This window comes from Lolium perenne, chromosome 4, assembly GCF_019359855.2.
Source record: "Lolium perenne isolate Kyuss_39 chromosome 4, Kyuss_2.0, whole genome shotgun sequence".
In the NCBI taxonomy this organism is placed as follows: Eukaryota; Viridiplantae; Streptophyta; class Magnoliopsida; order Poales; family Poaceae; genus Lolium; species Lolium perenne.
The window spans coordinates 259,613,518-259,624,268 of record NC_067247.2 but is presented as its reverse complement, the minus strand read 5'-3'; the positions used below and the strand labels follow the sequence as shown (position 1 = coordinate 259,624,268).

Here is a 10,751-nt window from a genome sequence, read left to right as displayed (position 1 = left end):
AGAAAAATAACTTGAACTAATATTTAATTGTTGGGATTTTGATTCTGTTTAATATGGTTAAGTTGCATTGCACCATCGCTACTATGTCATGCATATCATATCTTGATCATGCTGATTCTTTTATCGTAGTAGTAAATGGTGCATCCGTTGTTTGTTCGCTTGTTCCTGGATAGGACGTTGAGTTGATGCAAACAACAGCAAGTGCTATAGATGGGTTATGGATGCCAGTTGGTTATCTTCAGAATTCTTAGTCCCATTATATTTTTGTCAGTACTTGGATGTATTTGGCTTTATGTATTTAGTATCTTGGTATTGTATATTTGTGTTCTTGGTTTATTGGAGTCGTTGTTCTAATATAAGTCCTCATGTGGGCTCTATCATAACTTGTTGTAATGGTTACTACTTTTGTTGAATCCGCCCACATCATGTGCATGTTTTAACGTGCACGAGCCGTTTGGTGGTACATCTCCTAAGGCTGGCCTTAGTGGTATCATATAAAAGTATTATGCATATGATTCTTGTGTACTCCCTCCGTTTCCGTTTAGCATGCACACACGCAATTTAAGACAAACTTTGACCATTGATTTGGTTAACAAAATATAATTTTTTTTTCTATAAAGTCTATATCATTAGATTTGTATGCAAAAAAGCTTTCCAATGATATAATTTTTCATATATTTCATATTTTATTGACTAAAATAATGGTCAAAATATTTTCTTAAACTACGTGTGCGTCTGTTAAATTGAGACCGAGGGAGTATGATACTACTTCTATAATATATGGTATCATGGATTAGTATCATGATCTTATAATATTTATTAATTTGTAAAATCTCAATATAAAACTGTGTACTACCTCCGTTCCGATTTATAGGACAAGTGTATATTTCTATATCGTAAATTTGAACAACGGAATACAATAAATATATTACAATATATATCATTAAAAAGTACATGATTTATTTGGTACTATTCAACTTTTCTCGTAATATGCGGTATGATACATATCTATGTATGTTACTCTAATTTTTTTTTCTTAATTAGCTGCCATATCATCATTTTGACAAACCTTAGATATATGATACTAGCTAAGATACTATTATTATAGCTAGCCTAAAATGGATAGCGTGGAAATTTCGACGACGGACCTTAGTGGCTACCCATAACCATTTGAGCATTTGAGGATATTCCCTCAACCAAACAGCCCCATAGCCATCCTCTTCCTCCTCGAGCAGCCGAGCTGGCGTCACTTCCCACCACCATCTGGAGCTACCTCGCGCGCATCACCGCCCATTTCAAAACCTCAACCACCAAAGCGCAAAAGCTCGCCTCGATCCTTTCCTTCCACTCCAAGTCTCCGACCAAAACCAGCGCGCTCTCCCCTCGGATCCACATGGCGCCGCTCGGCGCCGACACGGTCGCGACGGCGTGGGCGGCGTTAAGGGCCCACGCGGTTGCTCCGGCGCTGCGGGCGGCGGTGTGGGCGTGCCTCGCCATGTCGTCTATGCTGCTCGTGGAGGCCGCCTGCATGAGTCTCATCAGCCTCGTGGCCGTCTGGCTGCTGCGGTGGCGGCCTCAACGGAGGTACAAGTGGGAACCCATGGCAGGGGCCGCGGCCGGCTGCGACGTGGAGGATCCAGCTGAATTGACGGATGGCCGCGAGTTCCCGAGGGTGCTCGTGCAGATCCCCATGTACAACGAGAAGGAGGTAAGGCGCGCGTTCAGAATCTCTTGCGTGGCTCCTCTAGCTGCTCCCCGTTTCCTGATTGTTTTGAAGCGGGATTCTATCGAAGGGTCTAGAACTATGCTCAGCTTGCATTTGCTGTAGGATAGGGCGCGGCTTAGGAATTTATGAGGTTCAGATGTGGATTCCTATACCTGAAATGCTCCCCGCAGCTTGCTGCGCCTCGGTCTGATCGAATAATTGGGACTTCATCTGGTCTTGATGAAGCGGGGTAAACGCTAGGGGGGTCGTAAGATACAACTCTGCTACTCGAAGTAGTACTGTATGCTCTGAAGGTGGGATTTGCTTCAGACATGGGTAAACTGTTTTGTAGTACTGTAAGATTAATATGCAATCTTGGCCACTTCAGTAGTACTGTATGCTCTGAAGGTGGGATTTGCTTCAGACATGGGTAAACTGTTTTGTAGTACTGTAAGATTAATATGCAATCTTGACCACTTCAGTAGTACTGTATGCTCTGAAGGTGGGATTTGCTTCAGACATGGGTAAACTGTTTTGTAGTACTGTAAGATTAATATGCAATCTTGGCCACTTCAGTAGTACTGTATGCTCTGAAGGTGGGATTTGCTTCAGACATGGGTAAACTGTTTTGTAGTACTGTAAGATTAATATGCAATCTTGACCACTTCAGTAGTACTGTATGCTCTGAAGGTGGGATTTGCTTCAGACATGGGTAAACTGTTTTGTAGTACTGTAAGATTAATATGCAATCTTGGCCACTTCAGTAGTACTGTATGCTCTGAAGGTGGGATTTGCTTCAGACATGGGTAAACTGTTTTGTAGTACTGTAAGATTAATATGCAATCTTGACCACTTCAGTAGTACTGTATGCTCTGAAGGTGGGATTTGCTTCAGACATGGGTAAACTGTTTTGTAGTACTGTAAGATTAATATGCAATCTTGGCCACTTCAGTAGTACTGTATGCTCTGAAGGTGGGATTTGCTTCAGACATGGGTAAACTGTTTTGTAGTACTGTAAGATTAATATGCAATCTTGACCACTTCAGTAGTACTGTATGCTCTGAAGGTGGGATTTGCTTCAGACATGGGTAAACTTCAGACACGTTGGCTGTGAGCAATTAATGGGTATTGACTTAGGGTCTTGACGTTATTTTTCATAAACTACTCTAGTCTATGCAAGAAACTAGTCAAAGATCACACTCAAGACTACCAGGATATAGGGCGGGGTTGGAAGAATGCGTTATCTGCATTGTCTTCATGGTAGTATAGTACAACTGTTTTATACAGTATAAGTGGTAAATCGATAAATGAGATTCTTGTTTCTGTTGTCATATCAGAATAGTTGGCAACATAGATCTAGCATTTTGTTTGCATCACTAGCCGCTTGACTAGCAATGCCAGATTTTGCCTCACATTTGCATATTGTTAGATGTGGTGACCTGCTGAACATTGTTCTCGTGTGTCTTGTTGATTCATAGTTTTTGACTCAAGGATTGTTGTATATCTTATGCCTTTTTGCAGGTGTACAAGCTATCCATTGGAGCTGCGTGTGCTCTCACATGGCCACCAGACCGTATTATAATCCAAGTCTTGGATGACTCCACTGATCCGATTATTAAAGTAAGCCTAGATTGCAGTGACAAGGTTCATCTTGATCAGACAAAAATAATGTTTGGTTATTAAGTTTTTGATCAAGGGTGTGATGCTCATGTGGAGTGATTCGTACACCGCAACGCTTGTCACGAATAAATGATAAATATATCTTCATCCGCAAATAATATTTGCGAAGGTGGAATTTTTACACGTAGCTTCAGCAAAGAGTTAGCGCTTAAGTATTTGAGATGTACTTTTGGAAAGAAAACAATCTGCATTATTGAATTGATGCACTAGCCAAGTTTTCCAAAAGTCCGAACTGATGGAGAGGGCTAGGCTGTATATTTTAACACTCCCCCTCATGTCTAGGATGGACAAACGGGAAGACCATAGACGTGGGATAGACGAGAGGCTGGAACTATTTTTAGATTAAATAGTGTGTTAACCGGGGTTTTAACTTGAGACCTTCTGGCTCTGATACCATATTGAGTTGATGCACTAGCCAAGTTTTCCAAAAGTATGTATTGATGAGAGGGCTAGGCTATATATTTTAACAAGCATCATCCAGATGTAGAGGATAAAGGTGCCAGAAACCTGTAAGTACAGAAAAATGCATGCCCTGCAATGAATATGGCATATACTTTGACATCACAATTTTGTGAAGTGGTCAAGATTGCATATTAATCTTATAGCATGGATAAAGTATGACTATGGACTGGATTTAGCCCCATGGAGACAAAACGGTATCACTCTGCCTTATCCTTTTGAATACATACCACTTGTAAACCACTCTATTGAAGTCCTTTTGTGTATTATTCAATTACCTTGTACTCACTTTCTCTTGGAGAGTTGGAGGTGTTGTTTATACAATTATCTTTCCTACTTATAAAGATTTGAGTCGGTGGTCATCCATTCTTCCTTTTCTAGCTTCCCTCGTCTCAGCCCTCACAAGTGGGATCTTCTAAATCTATGAGCATAGTAGCAAGCTACTGTTTCCTGTGACGTCCCAATAAACTAAAGCATCAAGGTGAATTAATATGTAATTTTACTTGAGGGAACTATGCTCCACATCTTTTTTGGTTCCGTAGCGTATCACGGGCATCCTTTTTTCGAAAAGGGGAAAGCCCCGGCCTTGTATCAATCGATGCATATATCCTTGTACCACGGGCATCTTATCTTACTAGTACGAATGGAATCATCTGATCACTTCATCACTTGTTCGATAATGAAACATAAATATTGACAAAATCAAGTTGTAATGCAGTATACTGTAGTATTGAGAGCAACGTGATCTACAAGCTTGAATTTAGAAACATGATGTTCTATAAATAAAGAATTTATAGATCTGATGTTGTCATAACGTGAGTTATGAAATAAATTGATCTTGACCATGCTTATGAGATACAATTTGATCAATTGTTTCTGAAGTAGCCAGGTTTACTTTGTTTTCTGTGGGAAAGACATTAAACAGGTGGGAGGATAGCTTAATTTCACATGCTAAGAATGGTATACAAGTACATGAACAGAAAGAAAATATGTTTGATGCCTTTCTTCAGATCATTGTGCCCCTGTATAATCTTAATCAATTTGTCTTACATGCAGGAACTAGTGGAGCTTGAATGCCAGGACTGGGCCAGCAAGAAAATTGACATCAAGTATGAGGTTAGAAATAACAGGAAGGGATACAAAGCTGGAGCTTTGAAGAAAGGCATGGAACATGTGTATGCGCAACAGTGTGACTTCATTGCTATCTTTGACGCAGATTTCCAACCCGAATCTGACTTCCTTCTAAAAACTATACCATTTCTTGTGCATAACCCGGAGATTGCGCTTGTTCAAGCACGTTGGGAGTTTGGTAAGCGTAACTATAATATTTTTAGTATGTGCACGTAGTGAAGACTGTATGATACTATCTCTACAAATTCTTTTGCTCCAAAAATTTTACTATTAACATCAAGAGTGTTGACTCATAAAGCAAAATGCTAGACTCTTACATATTACACGTCAGGCCTTCACCCAATTTAATAAATGGGAAATTCATAGTCTTTGGCTGAAAGGAGCATTCCTTCCTATTAACCATACAAGGGTAACAGCTGCTTGACTACTCCACTAGACTGAAGAAAATGTGGAATTTTTTCATTGGGATGTTTGAAACATATGTTTCACCTCAAAGCTCCAATGCTTACCAATGGAAGTTGTTGCGCTCCAAGTCAGAGCAACAGCTTCATGATTTGGATTGATACTTCTTAAAAATGCAAACTGTTTTGTGTAAATATTTTGATATATCTAAAGCTTGAAAAATAAATATTATGTAGTCTTTTCACAATGTAATGGTGAGTGGTGATATAAGGGGACAACAAAGTGCTGATTTTGCTGACCTATTTATGATTCTGTTGACCCTTAAGGCCTCAAAGATATTTTTTTGCATTGATAAAAGGCTCGGAAAACTTCGTAACATGAAAATATGGCTAAAAAAATTCAATGAAACTTCAGTTTAACCGATTTATAATATTACGTGCAGCAATTTAAGGTGTAACTTATTTCGTTCTGATTATCTGTGAAGTTCTGATGCAAGTTCGTGCACTTCTCTATGCAGTCATAATCTTGATAACTGGAAGTGAAGATTTCTGTTTATTCTGATTACAGGATGTTCCTGACCTGGCCTTTGCCCGGGCGATTTTGCAGTGAACTACGATGTTTGCCTGATGACAAGGATACAGAAGATGTCACTGGACTATCATTTCAAAGTCGAGCAGGAGTCAGGCTCATTTATGCATGCTTTCTTTGGTTTCAATGGTAATAACCAATCTTATAGCCATATATTTAAGGCTTCAATGAAGCCTAATACTCTTAATATCTTGAAATAGGATATAAATTTGTAAGCAATATCAGTTCTGTCATGTTAACAGGTACAGCTGGTGTGTGGCGTGTATCTGCTATTAATCAATCTGGAGGATGGAAAGATCGCACCACTGTGGAGGACATGGATCTGGCAGTACGGGCAGGCCTCAAGGGATGGGAATTCTTGTATGTAGGTGATATAAGGGTATGTTTTGCACTTTCACGGCCTGCAGTTTCAGACAGTTGTTTTTCAATGAGCATGCACTAAATTGTTTTACTGCACCGTACATCATTACAACACAAATCTTACGCAGGTCAAGAGTGAACTCCCAAGTACCTTCAAGGCCTACCGTCATCAACAACATAGGTGGACTTGTGGTGCCGCCAATCTCTTCAGAAAAATGGGATGGGAAATCGCGACAAATAAGGTGTGCCTTCTTTCAAATTGCTCCAAAAGACAACATAAACATGCCATGTAATAATTGTCATGTACGTATTATGCAGGGAGTGTCAATATGGAAGAAATATCACCTTTTATACAGCTTTTTCTTTGTACGGAGGGTCATTGCTCCCATCCTTACATTCGTGTTGTACTGTGTTGTCATTCCATTATCTGCTATGGTTCCTGAAGTCACTATTCCTGTCTGGGGGCTAGTCTACATTCCTACTGCAATTACCATCATGAATGCCATTAGAAATCCTAGGTATGCACTGTTTGCTTTGTCTGGAGTGCAACTTCCTATGTGCCTGTTTGTTGACATCTTTCTATGAACTTATCTGATATGCCAGGTCTCTCCATCTGATGCCATTCTGGATTCTGTTTGAAAATGTAATGTCCATGCACCGCATGCGTGCAGCTCTAACCGGTTTACTCGAGACTGCACACGCAAATGATTGGGTGGTTACTGAGAAGGTAGGAGATCTGGTGAATGACGATCATAATGTCCCACTCCTTGAACCATTGAAGCCCACTGAACGTGCGGAGAGGTAGGTGAATTATACCAGTTTAAGCTTATGATTAATTATATTGAATTGTGTAAGAACAAAATAAATGTTGAAGAATGCGTTTCAATCTCCAACCTTTGGCTTTGCAGGATTTACATCCCTGAGCTCTTGCTTGCGCTATATCTCTTGATATGTGCCTCATGTGATTTCATGTTTGGAAGCCGGACATACTACATGTACATCTACCTCCAAGCCTTTGCATTCATTGTATTGGGGTTTGGTTTTGTCGGAACGAAAACTCCATGTTCGTAGAATATTTACTACTCCCTCCATTCCATAATAAATGTGGGGATTTAGTACAAAGTTTGTACTAAACTGCGACACTTATTATGGGTCGGAAGAAGTACTAACCATTTTACATTTCACAATTTATTCTTGGGATGCAATAGTTTGCATGCAAGGAAGATACACGCTTGATCTGATGTGACAAAGTAATTTATATGAAATTGGGTATTTCTCTTGGCAAGTGTATGTTTTAATTTATAAAGGTGGATGAATCTTGTCTTGGCTTTAAGGGTTCGTAGAATCTTGTTGTATTAGGGCATCTACAACGGACGCGGGGTGACCGTTTGGGACGGACAGCGTGGTAAAGAAATGCATCTCCACCTAAGCCCAGCGGCCCGACGCATGCTGACCGGTCTGTTCGTCGAGACGCAAACGTGGCTTAAATATGGGCCGCTGCGTTTGCACGGCCACGTGACCGATGTTCTCGGGTATGGTCTGCACGCTACTGGCTCAGAAGCCACTCATCACACTCCAGCCAGAAGACATTCACAAACACTCACAGTCTCAAAAAAATCATATCTGGCCGGCGCCAACAACCTAACCCTACGATGGACCGTTCTCGCCACGGAATTCGAGCAAACCACCATATCTGGCCGGCGCCAACAACCTAACCCTGCGATGGACGTTCTCGCCACGGAATTCGAGCAAACCACCTCACCCACCGCCCTAGCCCCGACGGAGAACGCATCTCCCACGGGCTCAAAGCGTGCCGCCACCGGGGGCCGTGAAACAAAGGCCAAGGCGCCAAAGAAGGTGCTGATGTAGGAGGAGAAAGGCGTCGAGGCCGCAAAGCGACTGGGCAGGCACGAGAATCTGAAGGAGAGGAAAGACGCGGCGGCGGTCGAACAGCAGCTGAGAGTGGCCGCCCAATTGGCATGGGAGATGCAGGCGAACGCCAACGCCCAGCCGCATGGCCTCACGGAGGCCATGCTCTACGTCAAGCAAGAGAGGATTGCCGGTGTCGCTCCCCCGACCTCATCGGTGAGCTCGGTAAGTTCCCATATGCGACCCGGAACGCCTTTCCCTTGTGCGTAGGTCCACGTGGCGTCCCGGTTCGCCTCTGGCGCGTTGGCGCCGGTCCAGTTCAACGGGGCCCCAGTTCTGTACCCAACCGCATGCCAAGAAGCGGTGACTCGTGCCCATCCCCGACACACAAGACACGATCAATACCGGAGGAGAACATGTCGGTGCCCCGCAACATGTATGAGGAAATGCCACCATCTGCCCCAACGATGGACGACGCGGTACATTGGCTCTCAATCTCCCGGTCTCGAGTGCTTCATTCGTCTGACGTGTGGTGATTCGTAGGCCTATTGGGCGGGACGGAGGGAGGGCGATATTGCGGCGATGATCTATGGCGGTGGCTTTGCCGGCGAAGGCGACGTTGGGACATGGATGCAGGAGCTCTGCTGAGAGACGTAGGAACCGTGGGCATAGACGCAAGACAAGACAGACATCGATGGCGAACGGTTGTTCTTTACCTAGCTGACGCATCTGGCAACAGACGTCTGCATCGGTGATGATGAAGAGGGATTCTAGCATTGCGATCACACATTGGGACCTGACCAAACCGTGTTTGTCGATGCCAAGAAGAAGGGGGAGATCCACAGGACCGGCGGATTCACTAACGAAGAGGACAAATGTTTGTGCGACTCGTGGCTCGCGGTCAGTCATGACTCCATGAACGGTGCCCTGAACGATGCCCAACAAAAGGGCAAGGTATATTGGTGCAAGATCTTCCAAGAGTACGATGAGAGAAAGCTCCACTAGCCCTACAACATGCACAATGCACGCCCTAGCAGGGTGGGTGCCACCACCTCTCTTTTGGGCCTCAGGCCCCTCCAGGTGTGATCCAAAAGCCCATGTTGCTTCTCCCGACGAAAAAAATGACCCTCCAGAAATCCTAACTCAATTTGACTCTGTATAGGTATGTGAATGTGAAATATACAAAACAGGGTTTTCATGTTCTCTAGAGTTATAACCCAAATAAAGCGAATCATTGGTAAATCCACATAAATCAATGTAAAACATGGTATTATCATCATATATGTTACAAATATGTGGGAATTCCTGTAAATAAATGACAAAGTTCATATATGCATTTTACATGCGTCAACATCCCCAAGCTTAACCTACGCTCGTCCTCGAGCATAAAGGTGATAAAACTAACATGAACTTTGGAGTTTATTACATTGCTTCTATGTAATCATGCAAAGTCTTACAAGGTTCAGTTAATAAAGAATGATAATAAGCAATATGAACTCATAAAATGATAACTCTTACATTCTACAAAGCATGCATAATAGTAAATAGCATTGTAAGCAAATGAATGATAAGTATTATGAATCATAAATCATGCTTGGGAAAATCCTATAGAGATTGTTTGGAAGACTCTTTGTCCCCTCTTTTGTTTCTTTTGTTAGTCTTGACTCTTAAACACAAGAAAGTAAGTAGGGAATATATATGCTAGACCTCCAACAAAATAAAAAGGTAAAGAGAGCATAAACAAGGTTTTGAGATATGCAATTCATGTCAACTATACTCATAAGGATGGTGTACCATGTATCTCTTTGTTTTAGAGACACCTAAGATTCACGTGTTTGACTTCTTATAAATAAGTATTGTCTCATACCCCAACACTTAGAAGACCACACCTCGTATTACTCAACTTTAGATTATCACAGACCTTTCACATATTGTTTTAACCAAGAATAACACAATGGGGTACCTTCATGCAACCTGCACAAAAGACAAAAGGGACTAAAAACCTCATCTTAAGTCATCCATACCGGGACAACAAGGACAACAGTCTTGTGAGCATCCTTGATACGTCTCAAATGTATCTATAATTTTTGATGATTCATGCTTGTTTTACACCAATTCATATACATTTTTCTCATACTTTGTTGCATTTTTATACATTTTCCGGCACTAACCTATTAACAAGATGTCACAGTGCCAGTTCCCTGTTTGCTGCTGTTTTTATATTTCAGAAAAGTTGTACATGAAATATTCTCAAAATTGGACGAAACAAAAGCCGAAGTCAATATTTTACCGTAACGAAGACAGAGTCCAGAGGGAGTCGAAGGGGGGCAGCAGGGCGGCCACACCTTCCCTAGGCGCGGCCTGGCCCTGGCCCGCGCCTAGGGGTGGTGAGGGCCACCCTGGCCTCCACCGACATTGCCCCTTCGCCTATTTATTCACGATCTCGGGGAAACCCCGAATACCCGAGCCTCCATCCATGAAAAGTTCCGTCGCGACCGCCATTACAGAACCCATCTCGGGGGGTCTGAAGCTCTTCCCGGCACCCTGCCTAAGGGGG

General features: G+C 42.4%; 1 protein-coding gene across 1 annotated transcript; it reads left to right on the top strand.

The window, feature by feature from the left end:
- The first annotated feature begins 1,185 nt into the window (after positions 1–1,185).
- LOC127332130 (probable glucomannan 4-beta-mannosyltransferase 4) lies at positions 1,186–7,610 on the top strand. Its single transcript, XM_051358384.2, has 9 exons — positions 1,186–1,708; positions 3,227–3,325; positions 4,901–5,153; positions 5,984–6,094; positions 6,208–6,344; positions 6,454–6,567; positions 6,644–6,843; positions 6,929–7,126; positions 7,234–7,610. The coding sequence occupies exons 1-9, from the start codon at positions 1,394–1,396 to the stop codon at positions 7,394–7,396; spliced, it is 1,590 nt and encodes a 529-aa protein (XP_051214344.1). The 5' UTR covers positions 1,186–1,393; the 3' UTR covers positions 7,397–7,610.
- The last annotated feature ends 3,141 nt before the right edge of the window (positions 7,611–10,751 follow it).

What these genes read in the sequence shown, in the direction of transcription:
- LOC127332130 (XM_051358384.2), top strand. Translation starts at nt 1,394, where the DNA reads ATGGCGCCGCTCGGCGCCGACACGGTCGCGACGGCGTGGGCGGCGTTA. An exon ending in TGCTTTCTTTGGTTTCAATG is followed by an intron (nt 6,095 to 6,207) that starts GTAATAACCAAT and finishes TCATGTTAACAG; the next exon opens with GTACAGCTGGTGTGTGGCGT. An exon ending in AATGCCATTAGAAATCCTAG is followed by an intron (nt 6,844 to 6,928) that starts GTATGCACTGTT and finishes CTGATATGCCAG; the next exon opens with GTCTCTCCATCTGATGCCAT.